We start from the raw sequence: 22,355 nt of genomic DNA on the forward strand, positions 1-22,355 counted from the left end.
AAAGTCAGTTAGAATAATCAAATGTAACAATTTATTATGTCAGGTAAATGTATCATGCCAATTTCATAATCAATTCAAAGATAATCGATACAAAACATCAAATGCTCTGGAATAAAGAGAAAAGATGCAACCCAACATTAAGAAATACATGAGGCTGAGAGATCTCTCTCTCTCAGCCTCACGGGCGAATCTGAGTTACAGAAAAGGCCCCGAATTCCCTGCTGCATTTCATTAAATAGCCAGGACCTCTTTCACTTGGTAATATCTTTTAACAATGGAAATTTGCATTCAGAGGTCACACCTTTGGGTGTAGGGAGACCATTTTGTCTAGAGACCAACCTCTCCTTGTGTGCTAGTTATCCATAAACTCTCAAAAACCTTGTTACCTTTTGTTTTACTTATTTGGAAACGAGACATTTGTACCAGTCGCACTGTGACATTTTAAATGATACCAAACATGAAAAATACTCTGTGATAATCATTCACATTAAACTATACATTTTCTTGGGTGAATTCAGGTGATCATCTGAGCATGAGAGAGAGGGGGTGAGGGGAGAGGGAAAGTATATAGATTAGGATGACTCGGAGGTGAGACTTTCGTCACAATGGTGAGTTCAAATGGTAATTTCCAGAGAGGTCCTTTTGTCCTCTCAGGGTCTGGTCGCTCTTGAAACAGACTGTCCGGCATTTTGTAATTTTTCAATTCTTACAATAATTTTTATGAAGTAATTTCACTTAAGTGGCAATGAAAATTACCTATTAATTGCCATTTAAGTGAAATTACTGAACTTAATATACGAGCTTGATAAAAATGATCATTCTAGAAGAAAATTTCAGATGGCACTTAGAGGCTTTTGCATCTGAACTCTTCTTCTTCTGTGCTCTATTGTCTCAACAAATGTGTCAAAAAGAAAGCTGCGTTTGTGGTCTCACAGGAACAAAACAAAGCTAACAGGCAGGTGTGAAAGAGACAAAGTCTCAACAGCATATTTCCTTTCAACTTTCATGCACCATTTATTCAGAATTATTCAGTTTCACTTTTTTTATCACTGCTTGCATTAGTTGCATAGATCAGAAAATTTGTTTGTAATGTAAATCAGATTAAATTAAAAATCTGCATTGCACTCACAGACCTTCATTTCATATAGTTGTGGTGTATTAACTGTAAATAGTTGTTTTATTTGAAATTACCATTATGGTGATCAGTTTTTCCATTTGGTTGTATTTACTTTTCATAATGTAACTCAAGCAGTCTGTTAATGTTTGTGAAGGGTGAATACATTTTTTAACCACTAGACTACACCCCTCAGTCAGAAGCATCTTTCTCCTCCAATCATAACTCATAAGCGTCAGATGATGTGCCTCTGTAAAGCTATATAATCTGTATCCCTCTACTCTGATTTGCGCAGCAGCTCTGACAAGTAAAAAGGCAAGTCTTTGATTATTTCTATGTTTTGAAAAAAGCTTATTTGGCCTATAGTATATAAATAAATTATTGTATGTAATGAATAATGTGTTAATGAATTGCTATATAAATAATTACATTTAGCATATGCAAAATTCTGAATGTGCTCGTTTGATCGAATTTAATGAGGGAACTTTCAAATCATTAAAATTAAACTTGGCCAATGTTTGCTATTGATTAGCTGAAATTAAGTTGCAATATGTAATTCATGATGTAAAGCAAGTTGCCTTAATATGTTGTCATTTATATGTAGCAAGCATGTTTGACAGCGTCCCGGGATATGAAGGAACGTCGGGCGGCGGAGATGGTAAGAAGCACCAAACAATATTAATTGCTTTCATTTTTTACTACATAGGCCTATTATAAAAAATTTAGGTCATTATTATATGATATATCATTATTATTGCAATAATTAATAGGGCTCCTATATCATATAACTACGTTTTTTTAAGATACAGGACATAAAAGTGGCATAACATTCAGAAATTGGGGCTTGATAAAATGTATGTTTTTGAAATTAGTATTTTCTGCTCATCAATGCATTTATTTGATCAAAAATTGTGAAATATTATTACAATTCCAAACTACTGTTTCCTATTTGAATATATTTTCAAATGTAATTTATTCCTGTGATGTCACATGATCCTTCAGAAATAATTCTAATATGCTGATTTGCTGCTCAAGAAACATTTTTTATTATTATCAATGTTAAAAACAGTTATGCCGCTTCATATTTATGTTATATTCTTTGGTGAACAGAAGAACAGCATTTATTTGAGATTGAAATCTTTTGTAACAATGTAAAACTCTTGACTATCACTCTTGATCCATTTCATAAATTTTTTGATGAATAAATGTATTCATTTTTTAAAACTTTTTTTATTTATTTTTAAAACTTTTTATTTATATTAACTTGTTTTTTGTTAACAAAACAAAAGGAACATTATCTGAGACAAGTGATAAAATAACAAGAAAAATAATAATAATAATAAAAAAAAATATTCTGTATATGTATATTGCTGCACCTAATATGAATGTTCACATCTCAACAAACATGATACAATAATATACAGCCATATAATGATATAAAATATATAATGTATATAAAAAAACAAAAACAAAAAACACTTTAAATATTCTTTAACCATGTGCCATCTCTGATCAAAAAGGTCAGTTTTCCATTGTAATGATGCAGTCATTTTTTTTTTTTTTTTTTTACCATTTTTTAAATCTTATTGACCAGAATGTTTGAAAGGTAGAGTAGGCTTATATTATATTTTAATAAATTATTAATTATCAGGAAAAAAATATGAATTGTATCATTAGCTATGGATCCAATTAGAGGCAAACTTTGTTTTTCATCATACTTTTATGGGTAAAAGGGGCGTAGAATGTAGTAGGGACCCTAGGGACGTGTCCCTACCAATATCCAGTGACACTGATATATCCCTAGCAATAATTTCGATCAAAACTTAAAATATATTTATATATAACCACTGTTGTCCGGTTGTGTCTTGTGGTTTTTATGTATTAGGCTTATTTTATTTAATCAGGAAATATCTTATTTAGATTAAAATCTCTTACAAGAGCGTTCTGAGAAAAATGCGCAATTCATGGTACACAAACGGTTAATATGTATCTGAGTTCCGCCTGCTTAACACACATCGCTAAACTGATTGGCTTTGTTTTTTCTATATAACTTGTGAGAGGCTCTGGTGTGAAGCGGCAATGCTCCTCCGAAGGAAACCTTAGTTTGACGAGAGAGAGAGAGAGAGAGAGAGAGAGAGAGAGAGAGAGAGAGAGAGAGAGAGAGAGAGAGAGAGAGAGAGAGAGAGAGAGATTGTGTATGCTTAAGTGTGTGTGTATGTGTGTGTGTGTGTGTGTGTGTAACAATACATTATAGGGCCAAAATGTCACCACAAAGATGGCAATATCCGAAATACTTGTCCTTGTGTTGTGGGGATTTATTTATTTATTTATTTTTGTAAAACAGCTGAAAATGTAAAAATGCAGAAAGTTTTCTGTGATAGGCAGGGTTAGTGTAGGGGGATATAATATACCGTTTGTACAGTATAAAATCATTATGTCTGTAAAAAGTCCCCATAAAACATAAAAACACAACATTGCTTGGTCTTGTTGAAATGAGAGGAATGTTTCATGAAGTTGAAACTCAGTCTCATCAGCTGAGGCTGAAAGAAGTTCCAGTGCTCTAGATGCCAACAGTTAATTTCTGTAAGTTCACTTTTAAATGAAAATTCTGTCATCATTTACTCTCCCTCAAGTTGTTTCAAACATGTATGCATTTCTTTCTTCTGCTGAACACAAAAGAAGATATGAAGAATGTTGGTAACCAATATTGAGTTTTTTTTTCTACTATGGAAGTCAATGGGGTCCATCAACTGTCTGGTTACCGACATTCTTCAAAATATCTTCTTTTGTGTTCAGAAGAAGAAAGAAATTCATACAGGTTTAAAACAACTTGAGGGAGAGTAAATTATGACATAATTTTCATTTTTGGGTGAACTGTCCCTTTAATGACAGATGCAGCTCAGCTTCAGGGGATGTCCCCATCCCCACCAAATTCAAAATCAAACCTACGCCCTTGGGTAAAACAATCGGAAATGGAAGAAAAGCGGATGATGTGCTGACTTTCATGGTTGCAATTGTATAGCTTTTAGATTTCTGCATAAAGTAACAGCATTTGGACGTTGAATGTGTTGCTAAAGTTATAACCACTGGTCTCTTATGAATGTCACTGATGTGTTCCTCTTGTAACAGGTGCGTATCTTCCTCCTCCAATGCCCTCTATGCCGATGCCTGTGCCTGAAGCCTCCAGCCATCCAGAATGGCAGTACGTTTTTTCTCTGTATAGATTAAGCGAAGTCACATTCATAAATATAATGCAGCTTCACATTAATAAACAGAAAAATAACATTGGGGCTGTTCACACAGAACGTGTTTTAGGTTTTTACATTACACTGCGCTACTTTTCCGTAGTTTTTTTCATGTAACCGCGCAGGGACCATAATGCAACCACTGCGCTCGCGTCTAGTGCATGATGTGGTTTTCTAAAAAAGGGGCGCTCAAGTTAAAAGTAGTTCTCTTACGAGAGGTTCTCTTGTATTGCGTAAGTTGCTTACGCTACGGGTAAAGTAATCTTTTCTCGAGATATTGAAGCCAAAAATTATCCTTAATCCCTCACGCGTCAAAGCCCGCCAGAATGGGTGTGGCTTAGCGTATATAAGGAAGGGCTAGGGGGCTGCTTACCTGATTTTCATCTCTTCAGCGAAGCTCTCCGCATCGCTGGATCCTCTAGAGAAGCCGACGCCGTCGACTCAAGCGACAAAGCACGCCTAGGACAGCGCCTGAGGAAGCCGGACGATTTTCGCCGCCTTCAGCCATCCGTGCCTGCTACGCTATCCGGTGTTATATCCTTTACTGCTGTGTGTGCTCGCTGCCGCGACACACACACTTCTCTAAAAGAGCGCGAGGCATTTTACGTTATAAATGCCTCGTTTTTCCTGTGGCTCTTGCCGAGCCCCGCTCAGTAACGGAGACCACCATGTCATCTGCGCTCTCTGCCTGGGCCGTGAGCACGCAGCCCTCGCCCTTTCCTCGGGCGGCTGCGTCCACTGCGAAGAACTGACCACCTTCTCAGAGCGAGTCAGGCTTCTACAGCCGCTATTTCCTCGTTCCAAAGAAGGATGGGGCTCTCAGACCCATTTTAGATCTGAGACACCTGAACAAAGCCCTTATGAGGCGACCGTTCAAAATGATTATGACCAGACAAATCCTCGCGAAAAATTCGCCTGAGGGACTGGTTTGATATGATAGTATGCTGATTTAGTTATTACTTTGACATGACTACTGAAACTAAGGTCTGACTCTAGTGTCACACCAAGATTCCTGACTTGATGTTTAGTTGTTTGACCCCTAGAGTGAAGGTCTGCATAGCTGTGGTAAGCAATTTGGTTCTTTCTCATTATTTGGCTCATTGGGAGCATATACAGGTTGAACAGGAGTGGCGCAAGAATTGAGCCTTGAGGGACTCCGCATGTCATGGATGTCCACTCAGACTTATGGTCTCCTATACTCACATAATAACCTCTCCCATCTAAGTATGACCTGAACCATTTTTGGACTATCCCAGAAAGCCCCACACAGTTTTCCAGCCTGTCAAAAAGTATGTTGTGATCGACAGTGTCAAATGCAGCACTGAGGTCGAGTAGTACCAGCACTGATAATTTGCCTGAATCATTATTTAAGCGAATATCGTTTATTATCTTTATGAGCGCTGTCTCTGTGCTGTGGTGTGGTCGGAAACCAGATTGAAAATTGTCAAAGTATCCATTCGAGCATAAGAATTTGTTCAGCTGATTGAAGACAACTTTTTCAATGATCTTGCCTATGAAAGGAAGATTTGAGATCGGTCTATAGTTGCTTAATATGGTCTTATCCAGATTGCTCTTTTTCAGGAGGGGCTTGACAACTGCAGTTTTCAGGGAGTTTGGAAAACTCCCAGAGAGAAGTGAGGCATTTACCACTTCTAGAAGATCTGCTTCTAAACTGTTTAACACACTTTTGAAAAAAGATGTGGGAAGTGTGTCAAGGGCGCATGTTGATGTTTTAAGGTGCTGTACGGTTTCTTCCAAAATTTTGCCATCAATTTCTTTGAAATCAGACAAAGTTACTACTTTCTCAGGTGGTCTGATCTGTCTGACCCTAGCGCAACTCAAGGATGTGCTGATCACCTTTCTGATATTATTTCTGAAAGAAGCAAACTGACTGCACTTGCTGTTTGAGAGCATTTCACTGGGAATCTGGCTTGGGGGGGTTGTCAGTCTCTCTACAGTAGCAAAAAGAGTGCGTGTGTTGTTTAAATTGCAGTTTATAATATTTGAGAAGTAAGTCTGTCTAGCTTTGCCTAGTTCCATATTGAAAGCATGAAGGCTGTCTTTGTAGATGTTATAATGGACTACAAGTTTTGTCTTCCGCCACATGCGCTCTGCTTTTCTGCATTGTCTTTTCATATTTTGCACTGCTGTTGAGTTTCTCCAAGGTGCTTTTTGTCTGCCACTCTTCTTCCTGACTTTCACAGGAGCAATATCATCAATTGCACTTTTAACTTTTGAGTTAAAAGAATCAAGGAGAAAATCAACAGACTCAGCAGATATGCTTGGAGTTAAGGATATAGCCTTCATAAATAGTACACTAGTGTTCTCATTTAAGCATCTCTTCTTGACAGACACAGATCTAGCTTCAATGGCAGGAGAGATCAATATATCAAAGAAAATACAGAAATGATCAGACAGTGCTACATCCTTAATAACAATCGATGAAATGTTTAGACCCTTACTGATAAGTAAATCTAGAGTGTGTTCGCGATTGTGTGTGGGTCCATGTACATGCTGAGTCAGATTAAAAGTTTAAAACAGTTTTGATTTCTTTTGCCATATTGGTTTCTGCATTATCTATGTGGATGTTAAAATCTCCAGCAATGGCAAAACAGTCAAACTCTGCGGTAATTGTTGATAACAGTTCTGTAAAGTCCTCAGCAAAGGCTGGAGAGTATTTTGGAGGCCTGTAAATAATGATGAGTAAAATGCGTGGAGCACCTTTTAACACAATACCCAGATATTCAAAAGACGTGTAATTCCCAAATGATATTTGCTTACATTGATAGATATCTTTAAAAAGAGCAGCTAGACCCCCACCTCTCTTAACAGCTCTGCAGACACTCATGAAAGTAAAGTTAGGAGGGGATGTTTCATTGAGGATTGTTGCACTGCAGCTGTCTTCTAGCCAGGTTTCATTTAGAAGCATAAAATCCAGGTTGTTTGTGGTTATTAAGTCATTGACTAGAAGTGATTTATTTTTAAGTGAACGGATGTTTAAAAGTGCTACCTTAACAGTCTTACTTTTTTTCCCTACACCAATCTTAGTTAGACGTGCAATAGGCACCAGATTAGTTGAGTTTGCTGTACGGCTATTGAAGGCCTTAGACTTTCTATCTTGTAATAGAACAGCAATAGAGAAAGATACAGGCACACTGGGTTCCCGCTTGTTCTGTAAACATTTGAGAAAGTTACTGTTATCATAGCGGGGACCCAACACACATCACTGAGAGCTGGTATCAGTTGTTTTTGGTTCACCTCGAGCAGATGGAGGAGGGTGTGGGCCCTGGCGTTGTGGCAGAGGCCGAAGAGCTCTCACAGAGGCAGGGGGAGGGTGAGCTGGGCCCGCAGGCTTTGGTGGAAGCGGTGCCTGCCGTTTTTTGGTTGATATCGGGGGGCTTGCAGCAAAAGAGTGGGATAGTTTGGTTCCAGCATACACCAGTTCTTCCATTTTCTGTGAGAAGCACAGAAGTGGAGTTGCTGGAGAGAGGGAAAAAGTATCTGGTGAAAGGGGCTGTTGCTCAGGTGTTATCGGAGGCTGTAATATGCTGTCCTGGCTTCCCTGGCTGTTTTCCAGGAAGTCGTCCTTGGGTGCTGAATCTTGGAGCAGTTCTAATATGTCTGTCTGTAGTGAGCTCTGTAGGCAGGGCTCAGCTGAGATTGTGTTCGTGAGCAGAGGTTGTTGTGGCTCAGTGGTGTTATTGTCCTTGTGTGATATGTCAACATCCTGTCCATTTTGCTGCTGAAGTGAAGTCCTGTGGTCATTCATACTGTGTCTAGGTGTGTGTGCGCCGTTCAGATTGAGTGGATTGGCACACACTGCAGAAGGATGATTGAGGGAGAAGTAGATATTGTCCTTTAGCACTCTTGAGCCAAGTTTGTTTGGGTGGTGGCCATCCTGATGAAACAGTTGTCTCTGACTCCAGAAGAGATTGAAGTTGTCAATGAAGTTTACTCCTTTTATATTGCAGGTTTTTTGCAGCCATGTATTAAGCCCAAGCAACCGTGAAAACCTGTTTGTTCCTCTTGCTGGGAGTGGTCCACTGATGAATGTCTGAACTTTCAGTCTTTTAAGTGTTTCAAAAAGTTCATTGAAATCCTTCTTAAGGAGTTCTGACTGCTCTGCTCTGACATGCATGGATAATCAACGGGTACCCGTTGTCCTGCCAGAAGGGGTGGTGAATACGATCACGCAGTCTAGAGCTCCCTACACGAGAAGGCTCTACGCGTTGAAATAGTCTGTGTTTACTAACTGGTGCACGGGGAAAGACCTGCACCCAAAAACCTGTGGGGTCTCTGAGGTGCTTGTTTTCCTTCAAGAGCTGCTGGAAAAGGGCAGGTCCCCTTCCACGCTCAAAATTTACGTTGCGGCCATTGCGGCGTTCGCTGAGTCGGCGCGCGGCCAGGCAATAGGAAGGAATGAATTCATTATCCGCTTCCTTAGGGGAGCCAGGAGGATGAATCCCCCGCAACCCCCGTCGGTTCCTATTGGGGATCTTTCTGTGGTCCTAGAGGCCATGAAAGCACATCCCTTTGAACCGTTACAGACCGTGGATCTGAAATACCTCTCGCTCAAAACCGCTTTTCTGATAGCCCTGTCATCAGTTAAGTGCGTAGGTGACTTACACGCGTTATCTGTTAACGCCGCGTGTCTCGAGTTTGGGCCTAATGACTCTAAAGTCATCCTCAAGCCGAGACATGGTTATGTCCCCAAAGTGCTCGGCACTCCTTTCAGAGCGCAGGTTATTACATTATCGGCCCTGCCGGGCTCCGGTAACGAAGTCGATGTTAACCTCCTCTGCCCTGTTAGAGTGCTGAGGATTTACATCACGCGCTCCGCCGCCTTCAGGCGCTCGGAGCAGCTCTTCGTTTCGTTCGGTGGATGCACTAAGGGTCTTGCCACCTCGAAACAGAGTCTGTCCAGGTGGATTGTTGATGCTACCGCGGCAGCATATGCGTCTAAAGACCTGCAGTGCCCTTTGGACGTTAGGGCTCTTTCCACTAGAGGCATGGCCTCTTCGTGGGCTTGGTCCAGTGGGATTTCTATTCACGACATTTGTACGGCGGCAGGCTGGGCCTCCCCCTCTACATTTGTTAGGTTCTACAACCTAGAAGTTCCCGCCCTGCAGGCTAGACTTCTGTCAGTCTAAGCTGCGAGTATGTTCTGTTCAGGTTCGATCACGCGCAGGCTGCTCTCACGCTAATATTAGCTCCCCTGGCTGATCTATACTGTGATACTGTGTGCTTATGTACATGTACTGGCCCACTCAGGTTGGCCGTCTTATTCCCACTGATCTGTGTCCCCGGGTGTGCCTTGGGACTATATGTGGTTGATGCTTGCACACACGGCGTTGACAAGGGGTTCCCGTAGCGTAAGCAACTTACGCAATACGAGAGAACCTCTCGTAAGAGAACGTACTCGGTTACTAACGTAACCTCGGTTCTCTCTAGAAGAGGGAACGAGTATTGCGTAACCTGCCATGCCCGCCTCGAGCTGGTATCGCTTCAGACGATGAAAACCAGGTAAGCAGCCCCCGAGCCCTTCCTTATATACGCTAAGCCACACCCATTCTGGCGGGCTTTGACGCGTGAGGGCGCGGCGTCACGCAGGGCTCAGCGATAGGCTGCTGCAGTTGCTGCAGGGCAGCCAACGAGCGCGCTAGTAAGCCCGCTCTAGGTCTGCTAGCTGCTGCAACGCGTTGACAATAAATACAAAATTAAGGATAATTTTTGGCTTCAATATCTCGAGAAAAGATGACTTTACCCGTAGCGTAAGCAACTTATGCAATACTCGTTCCCTCTTCCAGAGAGAACCGAGGTTACGTTAGTAACCGAGTACGTTCAATGTGTCTCTAAACCTTTTTTTTTTAACATCAAAAACTTATTCTGTGTAAACCGGCCCAAATGTTGCAAAATTCATCAGTTATGAAGGAAGTTTATTTAAGCTATAAGTAGCTCTACAAGACAACAATAGTGTCATGAATTCAGCTAAAATGTGGTTCTCATCTGAAAGTGCCAGTGCAGTTGAACTGATAATATTACTGAATATGAGTTAAAGTACTTTTTATAGATTAAAAAGTAGGCTACTCCATGCAAAGAGACTAATCATAACCAGAGTTCTCTGTGTTTCAGATGTCTTAATTTCTCAAACTGACTCCTGTTGCATGTTCATCATAATGCACGTAATTCAACATTCATGTCTATTAATATTTTCTTGTTAGTGACAACATTCCTTCCATCTCAGAGGGAAGAGCATGGGAAGCTTTTGAAGATTATGTCTCCAGCAAATGCTGCTATAGTTCTGGCCCCGTCAGAGATGGAGTTATAACCAACATGGAGTCCTTTGCCACTTACAGGGTGAGACGTGAATCATTTCCATTTTCAGCATAATGATAACCATCATTCTGTGTATTAGTAGACATGCATAAGTCTTGTTTTGGCTTTATAGAGCCGAATGTGGTTAGCAATATCAATCTGAGGTCTGTCTTTTTGTCCTGCTTCTGTTCTCAGTATCGTTTGGAGACATTCACAGAGGCCAGATCTACTGAATTGAGTCAGGAGCCTTACACAGGTACCAAAAGTCAATCGAGTCTATCATTAGTGGTGCAAGCATCACCATCACTTTTGCTAATACTTAGAATTGGAGATTTAAACAGCTTTATATATCTTTTGTGATATACAGATATGAATGATATCTCAAATTGTGCAGCTTATTGAGTAGATCTGTGCTATTAGAAAATGGAAAAATCCCTTGGATTTACATAGGAGGGACTAAATAGGGAAAGAATATCATAAGCTATGTTTCCATCAACCTATTTTATTGCGAAATTTGGGTTATCACATTAAAAAAAATGCTGGATGGTAACGCCAAGATGTGCATAAATTCAAAAAATTTGCAAAAAACCTTACATGAGGAGATATGCTCATAAACTAAGATGAAACCAGATTTACTGAATAAACCCGTTGATGCACAACAAAACCTCATGTGACTGCCTCAACAGAGGATGTGACTGGATCACTGGACTAGCCAGCAGACCAATCTCGTCGCACAGCATCTCAAATGTTGGTCTGATCATTCTGAAATGCCTGAAACAAAGTCTGTCATCAAAATGATTTGGGATAGTTACCTTACAGAACAGTCTCGCACAAAAAAACAAAACCTGATTTCACAGAGTGCAACTTTCCTGGATCAACATCTTTGTCAATCCTGGAACAACATTCCGATCAACCAATCAGATTTTGACATGTTTACCATTTACATCACATCTAGGCTTACATCCAGGGTTAAGTGCTTCTACATCAGCGTTATTCACTATCATTTAGTAAAATATTTGAACCCAAGACTCTGGGTTCTGCAGAGGTCTAAAAATCAGGACATGCCTCGATTGCGTTCCCAAACACCAGGCATCTGCCTCCGAATGCAAGACAGCGTTTATTGCGTTTCGTCTGTGAGTCGTTTTTTATTACAGATGTTTTGCACCAATTTCCAAAGAGACTATAAAGATTCGGGGATGGACATTTTTGACTTGGGCCAGTAAGCAATCACCCATAACACCCTAGTAATAAGCTAAAAACACTATAGCAACAGGTTTTGTTAAAATTTTTGAAAATTAAATCTAAACCTTGTTCCCTGGCTAAATCATTGCCTAAACTCTTTTGCAGGGCAGTGTGTCGATGCTGGGATTCAGCGTGCTCCTGGACCGTGGGAGATTGCAGCTCAACCTCCGTCCTACTTTACTGAGCACGAGGACACCATTAGAGTGCCCTACACTTCCTCACTCAAGGTTTGATCACTCAAGATCCACATGAAGGGTTAAAACAACAGAATACAAACAACAGAATGTGCAGCAACGACTATATCAGAACATTTTTGTATGAAACACCACAATCTATGGAGCTTTGTTAGCACTACATTTTAAAGTGCCCCTATTATGCTAGTTTAAGGGTTCCTCATTTTGTTTTGGAGGTCTCCTACAATAGGTTTAAATGCATCCAAGGTCAAAAACACACTTTCATTTTTGCATAATATACTTTGCAACGTCACCTACTTTCTTGTCTGAAATGGTTCGATCAAGGACTGTGCCTTCTCGACATGTCGACATCACGAAACAAACTCTTCCAGTCTCATCGACAACTACAGTGTTTGAGGATCGAAGTAGACGTTGTTCTCCAACAGCCAGTGAAGACCATAGACTGCCATTATGCAAATTAGTTACAAACCTACATAGGTTAGAGCAAGAAGTAATACTGGAATTACTGACGACTCGTTTCAGTCAGTTCAGAATCGGTTCTTTCGTTTGAGCGACAATAACTTAATTTATCATGACCTTTGAAACTCTGCAGACCTTTTACATTCACAAAAAGCCATATTACACATTACATGAAAGGTAATATCTGAAAAAGCATAATAGGGGAACATAAAGATCTAATTTACATAGTCCAGTTACTGGAAAGTAAACAATAGTTTTTTTGTTGTACCCTAGAAATGTGAACCATGCAGTGGAATGGGAATGAAACCCTGTTCTTCTTGCACTGGAACCGGAAGCGTAAGTGATGATTGACTGGCAAACACCAGGCCAGTTTTACCAGGCTTTTTATTATTCACTGAATTGTTTTTGGTATACATGGTTATTATAGGAGGTCATATATTGGGACATAAATCTAGAGACACTTTTATTTGTGTCTTTATGCAGAAAGTGTGCTCCCAGTGTAACGGCTCTGGTCAATGTGCTGATAACACGGCCTGCTATAATTGTAACTGTAGTGGACGTGAAAAGTACGTAAGTCTGCCATTCTCCATGTACTGTAGTAACTGTTTGTACTATTCTAGCTTTTGAGAAAGGAACACATCAATTGGTCTTTTATATATATATATATATAAATATATATATATATATGAAATTTAAATAGGACTTACTTTTTCCACTCTTCAGCCTTTTCCTTAATTTGATCTTTTTGATCAATTCATACTGAGACATTTGTTCACATCTCAGAATGGCTGCTGTTAGAGAAAATTTTAAAAAAGTGTTTGTGTATTACTTTGCACCAACCAACCAGTCTTTTACTCTCATCATATTTGATGCCATAGAGCCCTTTATGTTCTGAAAATGTTTTACTAGTTTTACTACTTTTATCTGAGTGTTTGTCTGGCAACTTCCAGATGTAGTTCATGTAGCGGCTGCGGCTCCAAAATGTGTAACACCTGTGATGGAAAGGGAAAGCTACTCGTCTTCGTCAATCTCAAAGTCAAATGGTATTACATATTCACTGATAATACTAACCCTATACACTCTGTCAAAGTGAACTGTCTCATTCTGAAAGCTACTTTTTGGATAATTTCAGGAGCACTGAGATGAATGATTACATAGCGCAAGATTCGAGCGGTCTGAGAATGGAAAAGTTGGTGAAGGTTTCAGGGAAGGAGCTCTTCACAGACGCCCAGATTATGGTAGGAACAGATGTGCATACAGTTAAAGATAAAAGAAAGAATAATAAAGAGGCCGAAGATGATAAAAACGTGGTTGAATGTTTACTGTAGGTCTATCCAGTGCTGGGTTTCCCTGATGTTTCTGTTGCACAAGCGTCTGAGCGTTTAATAAGAGACCATCAGGTGAAATATACCAAGAACTCCCGCATATTACAGCAGGTACCTGATGTGTTTTATTCATAATTTTAACCTATAATTTGGAAATTTTCCATATTCAATAATAATAATAATGCTAAAGTTTTGCTATAAGTCAAGTCAAGTCAAGTCAATTGTATTTGTATAGCGCTTTTCACAATACAGATTGTATCAAAGCAGCTTCACAGTATTAAATTAAAATAATACAACAAGGTTTGTTTCAAGTGGAATTTATTGATTGATAAAATTAAATTAAATATCCCCAAAATATCCCCATGTTTAACATAACATATGTATATGTGTCTGTCTATGACAGTAGACTTGGTCATGTTTACTTGCACTATAATATTTATATGTAAACTGTCAACATGATTCCACAATACTGATGAAACCTGAATCTGGTTCTGTAATTCAATATTTCCTTGTTCCAGAGGCAGACAATCGAGCTCATTACCATAACAAAGGTGAACTACACTTGGAAAGAGAAGCCTTATGTTTACTATGTGTATGGAAATGAGTTGAAAGTGAACGCTGAGGACTATCCCGCAACCTGCTGCTGCTGTTCTGTGATGTAATGTTCATTCCAGACCTGTACATCCAAACATCATAACCACTGACTGTACATCCAACATTCATCACCTCAAACTCAACGCACAAAATAAAACCTGTCAGAGATGGCTGTTTTTAGGAAAGAATTATCAAAACTAATTTCCTACTAGATCAGGTGTTCCAGTGTTTAGCTTCAACCTGCTTCAGCAAATCTGCCAGGATGTCTCTAGCAGAGCCAGACTGCAGTACTGGCAATAAGAGGCCAGTTTAGTGGATGTCAACGGAGAAGATACTTAGATCTTTCAATGCTAGATACTTAGATCTTTCAATGCTAGTATAATATAATTTTCTGAGGGAAAGTTCCACAATATAGCCTACAGTAAATGTGATGTAATGTAAGTCTAAATAAAATGTGAGCTTTGTAACACGAGTTTGTTTTTTATTTATTTTTTACTTTTGAAAACTTTTATAATGTCAATTTAATCATGAGACTTCTTTCAGCACACTTCAAGCGTAAGCTTCAAAAGTGGAAAAACTACTCAGAAATAACTTGTTTCTAATGGAATGGCTGGAGAAGTGTTAATCAGCGACCAAATATTTTAAGATAAATTGCTGAAGTGAGTTTGAATCAATAGAATCTGTTTGAATGTAAAGTAAATACATTACCTCTTTAACGTGCATTGTAACCGGACGTTTGACCTTTTTCGGCAAACCTCATTTTTTGGCTCTTTGTCCATATACCCTTCATTGAAAAGACTGTGTAATGGCAATTATATCCACTGGGTGGCCATCTTGCTGAGAAGCTGAAACAAACGTACTCGGTTACTAACGTAACCTCGGTTCTCTCTAGAAGAGGGAACGAGTACTGCGTAAGATATCTTACGCTAGGGGAAAATCCTTTTTCCGCGAGATATTGAAGCCAAAAATTATCCTTAATTTTTTAATAATGCAAAACGCGTTGCGGCAGCATGCAGACATAGGCGAGGCAGCTCGCGCGCCTATTGGCTGCTCTGCGGCAACTGCAGCAGCCTATCGAGCGAGGCCTGGCGTGACGCCAGACCCAATCAGGGCACTTCGCGCCCGCTGCGTCACGTCCCGCCGAAATGGGCGTGGTCTAGGCCTATAAATACCGCTCGCAGGCAGCTATTATCTGGTTTTTCATCATCGAAGCAACCAGAGCGTGTGCATGCACGGCAAGATACGCAGTACTCGTTCCCTCTTCTAGAGAGAACCGAGGTTACGTTAGTAACCGAGTACGTTCTCTTACGAGAGGTCTCTCGTACTGCGTAAGATATCTTACGCTAGGGGACCCAATGCAAAACGCCGTGCATGCTGAGATCTGACACCAAAGACCCAAGGGCGAAAGCCCGGGGTACATATAGTGCACAATCACTCAGGGAACTCACAGGGAGTCCGGGAAGAGGGAGGGGCGAAGCCGCACTCTTCCACATATGGCAGCGTCGCTGAGACGCGAATTTCATACAGACAGGGCGGGGTACGGCCTGAACTGATGGGGGAATGTGGGTCTTACACAGTCTGCCCAGGCACATCTCGTGCTGCTACTTTTTTACTGTCGAACATTGAGCTGTGCTCAGTAGACGCAGCATTCTGAGCTGATAGCATCAGGTCAGATAATACTGGTAAACTTAGACCGACAGCAGCCTGGCCTGCAGGGCGGGAACCTCTAGGTTATAAAACCTTATAAATGTAGACGGGGAGGCCCAGCCTGCCGCCATACAAATATCTTGCAAGGCAATCCCACTTGACCAGGCCCACGAAGAGGCCATGCCTCTCGTGGAGTGCGCTCTGACACCCAACGGGCACTGCATGCCCTTGGAGGCATATTCCAGCGCTATAGCATCAACTATCCATCTGGATAGGCTCTGTTTCGACGCGGCTAGTCCCTTAGAACGCCCGCTAAATGAAACAAAGAGCTGCTCCGTCTGTCTGAAAACAGACGAGCGAGACACATAAGCTCGTAATGCCCTGACTGGGCAAAGGAGGCTCGCGTCTCTTTCCTCATCAGGGACCGGTAGGGCTGACAGGGAGATAACCTGCGCCCTAAACGGTGTGTTGAGGGATTTTGGAACATAACCGTGCTTAGGTTTGAGTATAACTTTTGAGTCATTAGGCCCAAACTCCATGCACGCCGCACTCACAGAGAGCGCGTGTAGATCCCCTATGCGCTTCACTGAAGCGAGAGCCAGCAAAAACACCGTCTTGAAAAACAGGTGTTTCAAATCAATTGACTGTAAAGGCTCAAATGGCGCACCTTTCATGGCTTCCAGAACCGTAGAAAGGTCCCATACGGGGACTGAGGGAGGTCTGGGAGGATTCAGTCTTTTAGCCCCTCTAAGGAAGCGGATGACTAAATCGTTCCTTCCTATTGACTGACCAAGCGTTGTTCCTGAGAACGCTGCTATTGCCGCCACATAAACTTTGAGCGTGGAGGGGGCCCTGCCCTCATCCAACAGCTCTTGTAGGAAGGAAAACACCTCCGCCACACCACAGTCTGTGGGTGACACACCACGGGCTGTGCACCAGCCCGAAAACACTGACCATTTCGAGGAGTAGAGCCGTCTCGTAGACGGAGCTCTAGCCTGCGTGATCGTGTTTAATACTCCTTTAGGGAGTCCAACATGTACCCGTTGATGGCCCAGACATGAAGGGACCATAGTTCCGGGTGAGGATGCCAGATCGAGCCGTGGGCCTGTGAGAGGAGGTCTCTCCTCACTGGTACTGGCCACGGGGCAGTACTTGCTAACTACATCACGACTGAGAACCAAGGTTGGTTTTTCCAGAACGGTGCCACCAGCAATACTGAGCATCCTTCTTCCCTGATCCGTTCTATCACGGAAACGAGTTCGCTGTGCGTTGAATGTCTACCGCGCGCTGTGGTGATAGTCGCGCTATCATGGATAGCGAGTCCAATTCTGTGCCCAGGAAAGATATCTTCTGACTGGGTGACAGAGAGCTCTTCGCCCAATTGACACTGAGACCCAAAACCTCGAGGTGATCGAGTAAAATGGTCGTGTGTTCTATGAGCACTGCGCGAGATTGCGCTAGAATCAGCCAATCGTCCAAATAGTTCAGTACTCGCATGCCTCTCATTCTGAGGGGTGCGAGCGCCGCATCCATGCACTTCGTAAATGTACGGGGTGCCAGGGACAAACCGAACGGCAGGACTGTGTACTGATATGCCTGGCCCCCGAAGGCGAATCTCAAATATCGCCTGTGACGTGACGCTATTTGTATTTGAAAAATACGCGTCTTTCAGATCTATTGACACAAACCAATCTCCTTGGCGAATCTGCACAAGGATTTGTCTGGTCGTGAGCATCCTGAACTGTCGCTTCACAAGCACTTTGTTCAGTTGCCTTAGATCTAGTATGGGTCTGAGACCCCCGTCTTTTTTCGGTACCAGGAAGTATCTGCTGTATAGCCCTCCTTCGCTCTGAACTTGAGAGAGAGGCTCTATGGCCCCTTTGCTCAATAGTTTCGCCACTTCGGCTCGAAGTAAATGTGCTACTTCTGTTTTTACCGTGGTCTCGATGCGCGCCACATAGCGGCGAGGGCGTCGGCGAAACTGTAGCGAATAGCCTCTTTTTATAATGTTCAGCACCCACTTCGAAACCCCGGGCAGCTTTGCCCATGCGTCCGCATGAATAGCTAGGGGTTGAATACGAAGCGCGCTCCGCTCGCTCAGCGATGGGGAGGCTTCGGAGTGCTGTAACACAAGCGTCGCGCTCGTGACATTTGAGGCATGGGGCGCGCTGATAACAGCGGGCAGATTGCCCGCGCTCGACTCCTCTGCGGTGGTCAACCGCGAGGGGGACCCTGATTGGGTCTGGCGTCACGCCAGGCCTCGCTCGATAGGCTGCTGCAGTTGCCGCAGAGCAGCCAATAGGCGCGCGAGCTGCCTCGCCTATGTCTGCATGCTGCCGCAACGCGTTTTGCATTATTACAAAATTAAGGATAATTTTTGGCTTCAATATCTCGCGGAAAAAGGATTTTCCCCTAGCGTAAGATATCTTACGCAGTACGAGAGACCTCTCGTAAGAGAACCCGGACGTGTATTAACGCGACACCTCTCTTCAAACACTGGCTGAAATTGACGCTTAAAGTTGAGGCAATATTTTTTTATATATATATATTTAAATCATGTTATAGATGCAAAGGGGGAACACCTTAATATTAATGTCTATTTATTTAGAATAAAGTCCCTTTTGTTGTAACGATAGGGTGTATAAATACTTTTGTCCATAGTCTATAGTGTATGTGTTTGATATTCTATTCTAATGTATTCTTTTATACATTGGATGTGAAATATAATCAAAATATTCAAATGCATCTAATCTATAAGGATGAGAAGTTGTTATTTTGTTTGAACAACAAAAAACAATGCTTTGTTACATATCAATAATTTGTTTTAAATTACATTGACTATTTGTCTTTTACCATACATTTTATTCAGATTGTCACTTGATCTATTATTTATGTTTATTTATATTATCATCGTTCATTTTGTTTTGTTGTATTTGTTTATTTACTTTAAATTGTATTAGATTTGTTATTATATTAAGTTGACTGCACTTTTTTCAGTGCATTTATGTTATAATTAGAACATGTTTTTTAATAAATTTTTTACTAATTCATTGATAATGTTAATGTTTTTATATGAAAAAACTTCAACTTCAGTTGCACAAATGAAAAATTCCATTAATGCAGCCAGCATGCCTAATACTTGTCAGTTCATGCTGAGAATTGCCCTAAATGGGCAAGTCAACTGGCTGGTTGATTTGTGTGTCCGCTTAGTGAATGGGTCATCTGAAACTCAATGAGGTGTCAAGAACACAATTTTAGCTATACAATTATTTTTTTTATTTTTTTATTTTTTATGTAACATCTAGTTTTTGTTTAAGATTTTTTCTGACCTAGTATGATTAGTGGTTTTGCTTTTATTACATGCAAATGACAAGGACTAGACTTTAGCACAGGAAATGTGAAGGAGAAGATCTGAAGAGTAAAACTGAGCCAGAGCAAGAAAAATTGTTTGAGGCACGATGAAGCTCCTTTTACAGGACCTTTTGCTGATTGTAATGTTATATTAAAGTACATTATTTTCTCTCATGTTTTATTTTTAACTTAAAGTGTACAAGGAATACATCACTATATATTTATGATAAACTATTGTAATTGGTCATATATCTTATACAGAGAAATGGCAGCAGAAGAGAACATTCCGGTTGATATCAATCTGAGGAATATCGATGTGAGTGATGTTATTAAGGTGCAAAAGATTTTTTTATCAAATTCTGTTGTAATATTTTAAATGTATAATATAACACACACACACACACACACACACACACACACACACACACACACACACACACACACACATATATATATATATATACAGTATATATATACTGTATATATATAATTTAGTTTTTACGGTTTTTTTAACTAAATACTGTATATAGCTGCTGAGACTAAATTGAAGGTATGCAACTACAATCTGATGTTGTTGGGTTTAAAAGAAATAAAAATTGAAAGAGCTTTGTTTAAGTGTGAAATGAAGTGTGAAGTAATTCAGCCATTAATTCTGATGTCTTTCTTTAATAAAACGAAACACTAGATTTAATTTAAAAGCAAAATTAATCACTTTCCTCATTACAACATCATTGTCTGTCTGGCTTCCTACTGACACATTGATCATTAAAGCTACATCTATTATTCCAAAGTGCCAACACATACTAAGAGTTCCAGTAAAGATGCAAATTTTGTTCATTTTATTTCAGCTGTATACATTTTTAGCATGTTCATGTTTCACCGGCATGTTTGTGTAGTTTCAGATCTCTCGGTGCCGAAGATCACAGTGTATCGACAGGTGGAGGACAGAGAGCGTGTGATAGTGCTGTGCGAGTCTGACATGACATTTAACCTTTTTTTTCGAGTCTTCCACACTGTCTGTAGAGAGTGAACTGAAATACACCATGAAAAGACTCACAAGCTCTCCGTGTTCATGTGTGTATATGGTCACTGTGAGTCCACCTGCTTCCTTCACCTGTGAGTATGAGGAGAAGTCAAGAACCTGAACAGCCAGACCTACACTTACGGTTTGTCAGGTAAAACAAATGCATATCCGCAAGAACATTTAGATGTTACATCATGCTTGCCTATAGTTGCTGCAACATTTGTATATGCTTGTATTTTCCTATTTTGTTCAAACACACACATTCCACTCAACAAGATGCTCCACTATGACATTGATTGTAATCATTCCCATTTTAAATAACAATTAAGTTTTGATTTGACAAGCTTTTGAACATGATGCCTAATGTACATAAATTCATAATAATCCATTTAAACATACATTAACAGTACGGCTGATCTCTGTAGTGTTTCTGTGTAAATATCAGTGCATTCACCTTTTTTCCTGTTTTTCTGTTTTTGTTTCCATGCAGTCTTGGATCATCATGAGGAAGGAGTATCTTTATTCTACATCTGCTATTCCTCCTGCATTGCTGTTGGTCTCTTCATCATGACTGTGGCAGTCAAGTATATTTGTATAGCGCTTTTCACAATACAGATTGTATCAAAGCAGCTTCACAGTATTAAATTAAAATAATACAACAAGGTTTGTTTCTAGTGGAATTTATTGATTGATAAAATTTAATTAAATATCCCCAAAATATCCCCAACTGAGCAAGCCAAAGGCAACAGTGGCAAGGAACCGAAAAACTCCATTAAGTGACCTAATGGTGTCCTAAAACTCCATCAGGTGACCTAATGGAGAAAAAAAACCTTGGGAGAACCCAGGCTCAGTCGGGGGCCAGTTCTCCTCTGGCATTTATGAGCTAGAGGCCGGATTGTAGTTTGAACTGTAAGATTAAAAATATTATATGAATGCCTGGCTGAAGAGATGCGACTTTAATCTATTTTTAAACTGGGAGAGCGAGTCTGAGCAACGAACAGTATCAGGAAGACTATTCCAGAGTTTTGGAGCCAAATGTGAAAATGCTCTCCCTCCTTTGGTGGTTCTGGATATCCTAGGTATGACCAAAAGCCTTGAATTTAGTGATCTCAAAGAGCGCGATGGATTATAGGGCGATAGAAGATCCGTTAAATAGACTGGAGCTAAGCCGTTTAGGGCTTTATAAGTCAGTAGCAATACCTTATAATTAATACGGAGCTTTATAGGTAACCAATGCAGTGATGATAAAATCGGTGTTATATGATCATATTTTCTTGATCTCGTAAGAACTCTAGCGGCGGCATTTTGGACTAACTGTAGCTTGTTTATTGAGGATGCAGGACAACCAGCTAAAGCATTACAGTAATCCAGTCTCGAGGTCATGAATGCATGAACTAACTTTTCTGCATCAGAAACTGATAGCATATTACGTAGCTTAGCAATGTTTCTAAGGTGGAAAAAGGCTGTTTTTGTAACAAATGAAATATGATTTTCAAAAGACAGGTTGCAATCGAGTATAACACCCAGGTCTTTTACTGTAGAGGATAAAGTAACAGGACATCCTACGATGTTAAAGTTGTATTGTGTGAGGTTTTGTGGGCGTTTTTTTGAACCGATAAGTATTACCTCTGTCTTGTCTGGATTTAATAAAAGAAAATTACGCGTCATCCAATCTTTTATATCTTTAATACACTCTGTCAATTTGGATAATTTAGCGTTTTCATCCGGCCATGATGAAATATATATTTGAGTGTCATCAGCATAACAATGGAAACTAATTCCATGTTTCCTTATAATATTTCCAAGTGGCATCATACATATTGAGAATAACAGAGGGCCTAACAC

The 22,355-nt window shown here is 40.5% G+C and overlaps 1 protein-coding gene across 1 annotated transcript; it reads left to right on the top strand.

Moving 5' to 3' along the window:
• The first annotated feature begins 1,390 nt into the window (after window positions 1-1,390).
• Window positions 1,391-14,960, top strand: LOC309513434 (protein SSUH2 homolog). The gene is made up of 12 exons (XM_082189242.1): window positions 1,391-1,433; window positions 1,723-1,772; window positions 4,244-4,316; window positions 10,581-10,716; window positions 10,870-10,930; window positions 12,022-12,143; window positions 12,843-12,905; window positions 13,053-13,135; window positions 13,520-13,612; window positions 13,702-13,807; window positions 13,898-14,005; window positions 14,413-14,960. Exons 2-12 carry the CDS (start codon window positions 1,724-1,726, stop codon window positions 14,554-14,556), a joined length of 1,038 nt encoding a protein of 345 aa, XP_082045368.1. The 5' UTR covers window positions 1,391-1,433; window position 1,723; the 3' UTR covers window positions 14,557-14,960.
• Window positions 14,961-22,355: the final 7,395 nt, after the last annotated feature.

The sequence above is a fragment of the Leuciscus leuciscus genome (genome assembly GCF_965113295.1).
Source record: "Leuciscus leuciscus genome assembly, chromosome: 13".
Lineage (NCBI taxonomy): Eukaryota > Metazoa > Chordata > Actinopteri > Cypriniformes > Leuciscidae > Leuciscus > Leuciscus leuciscus.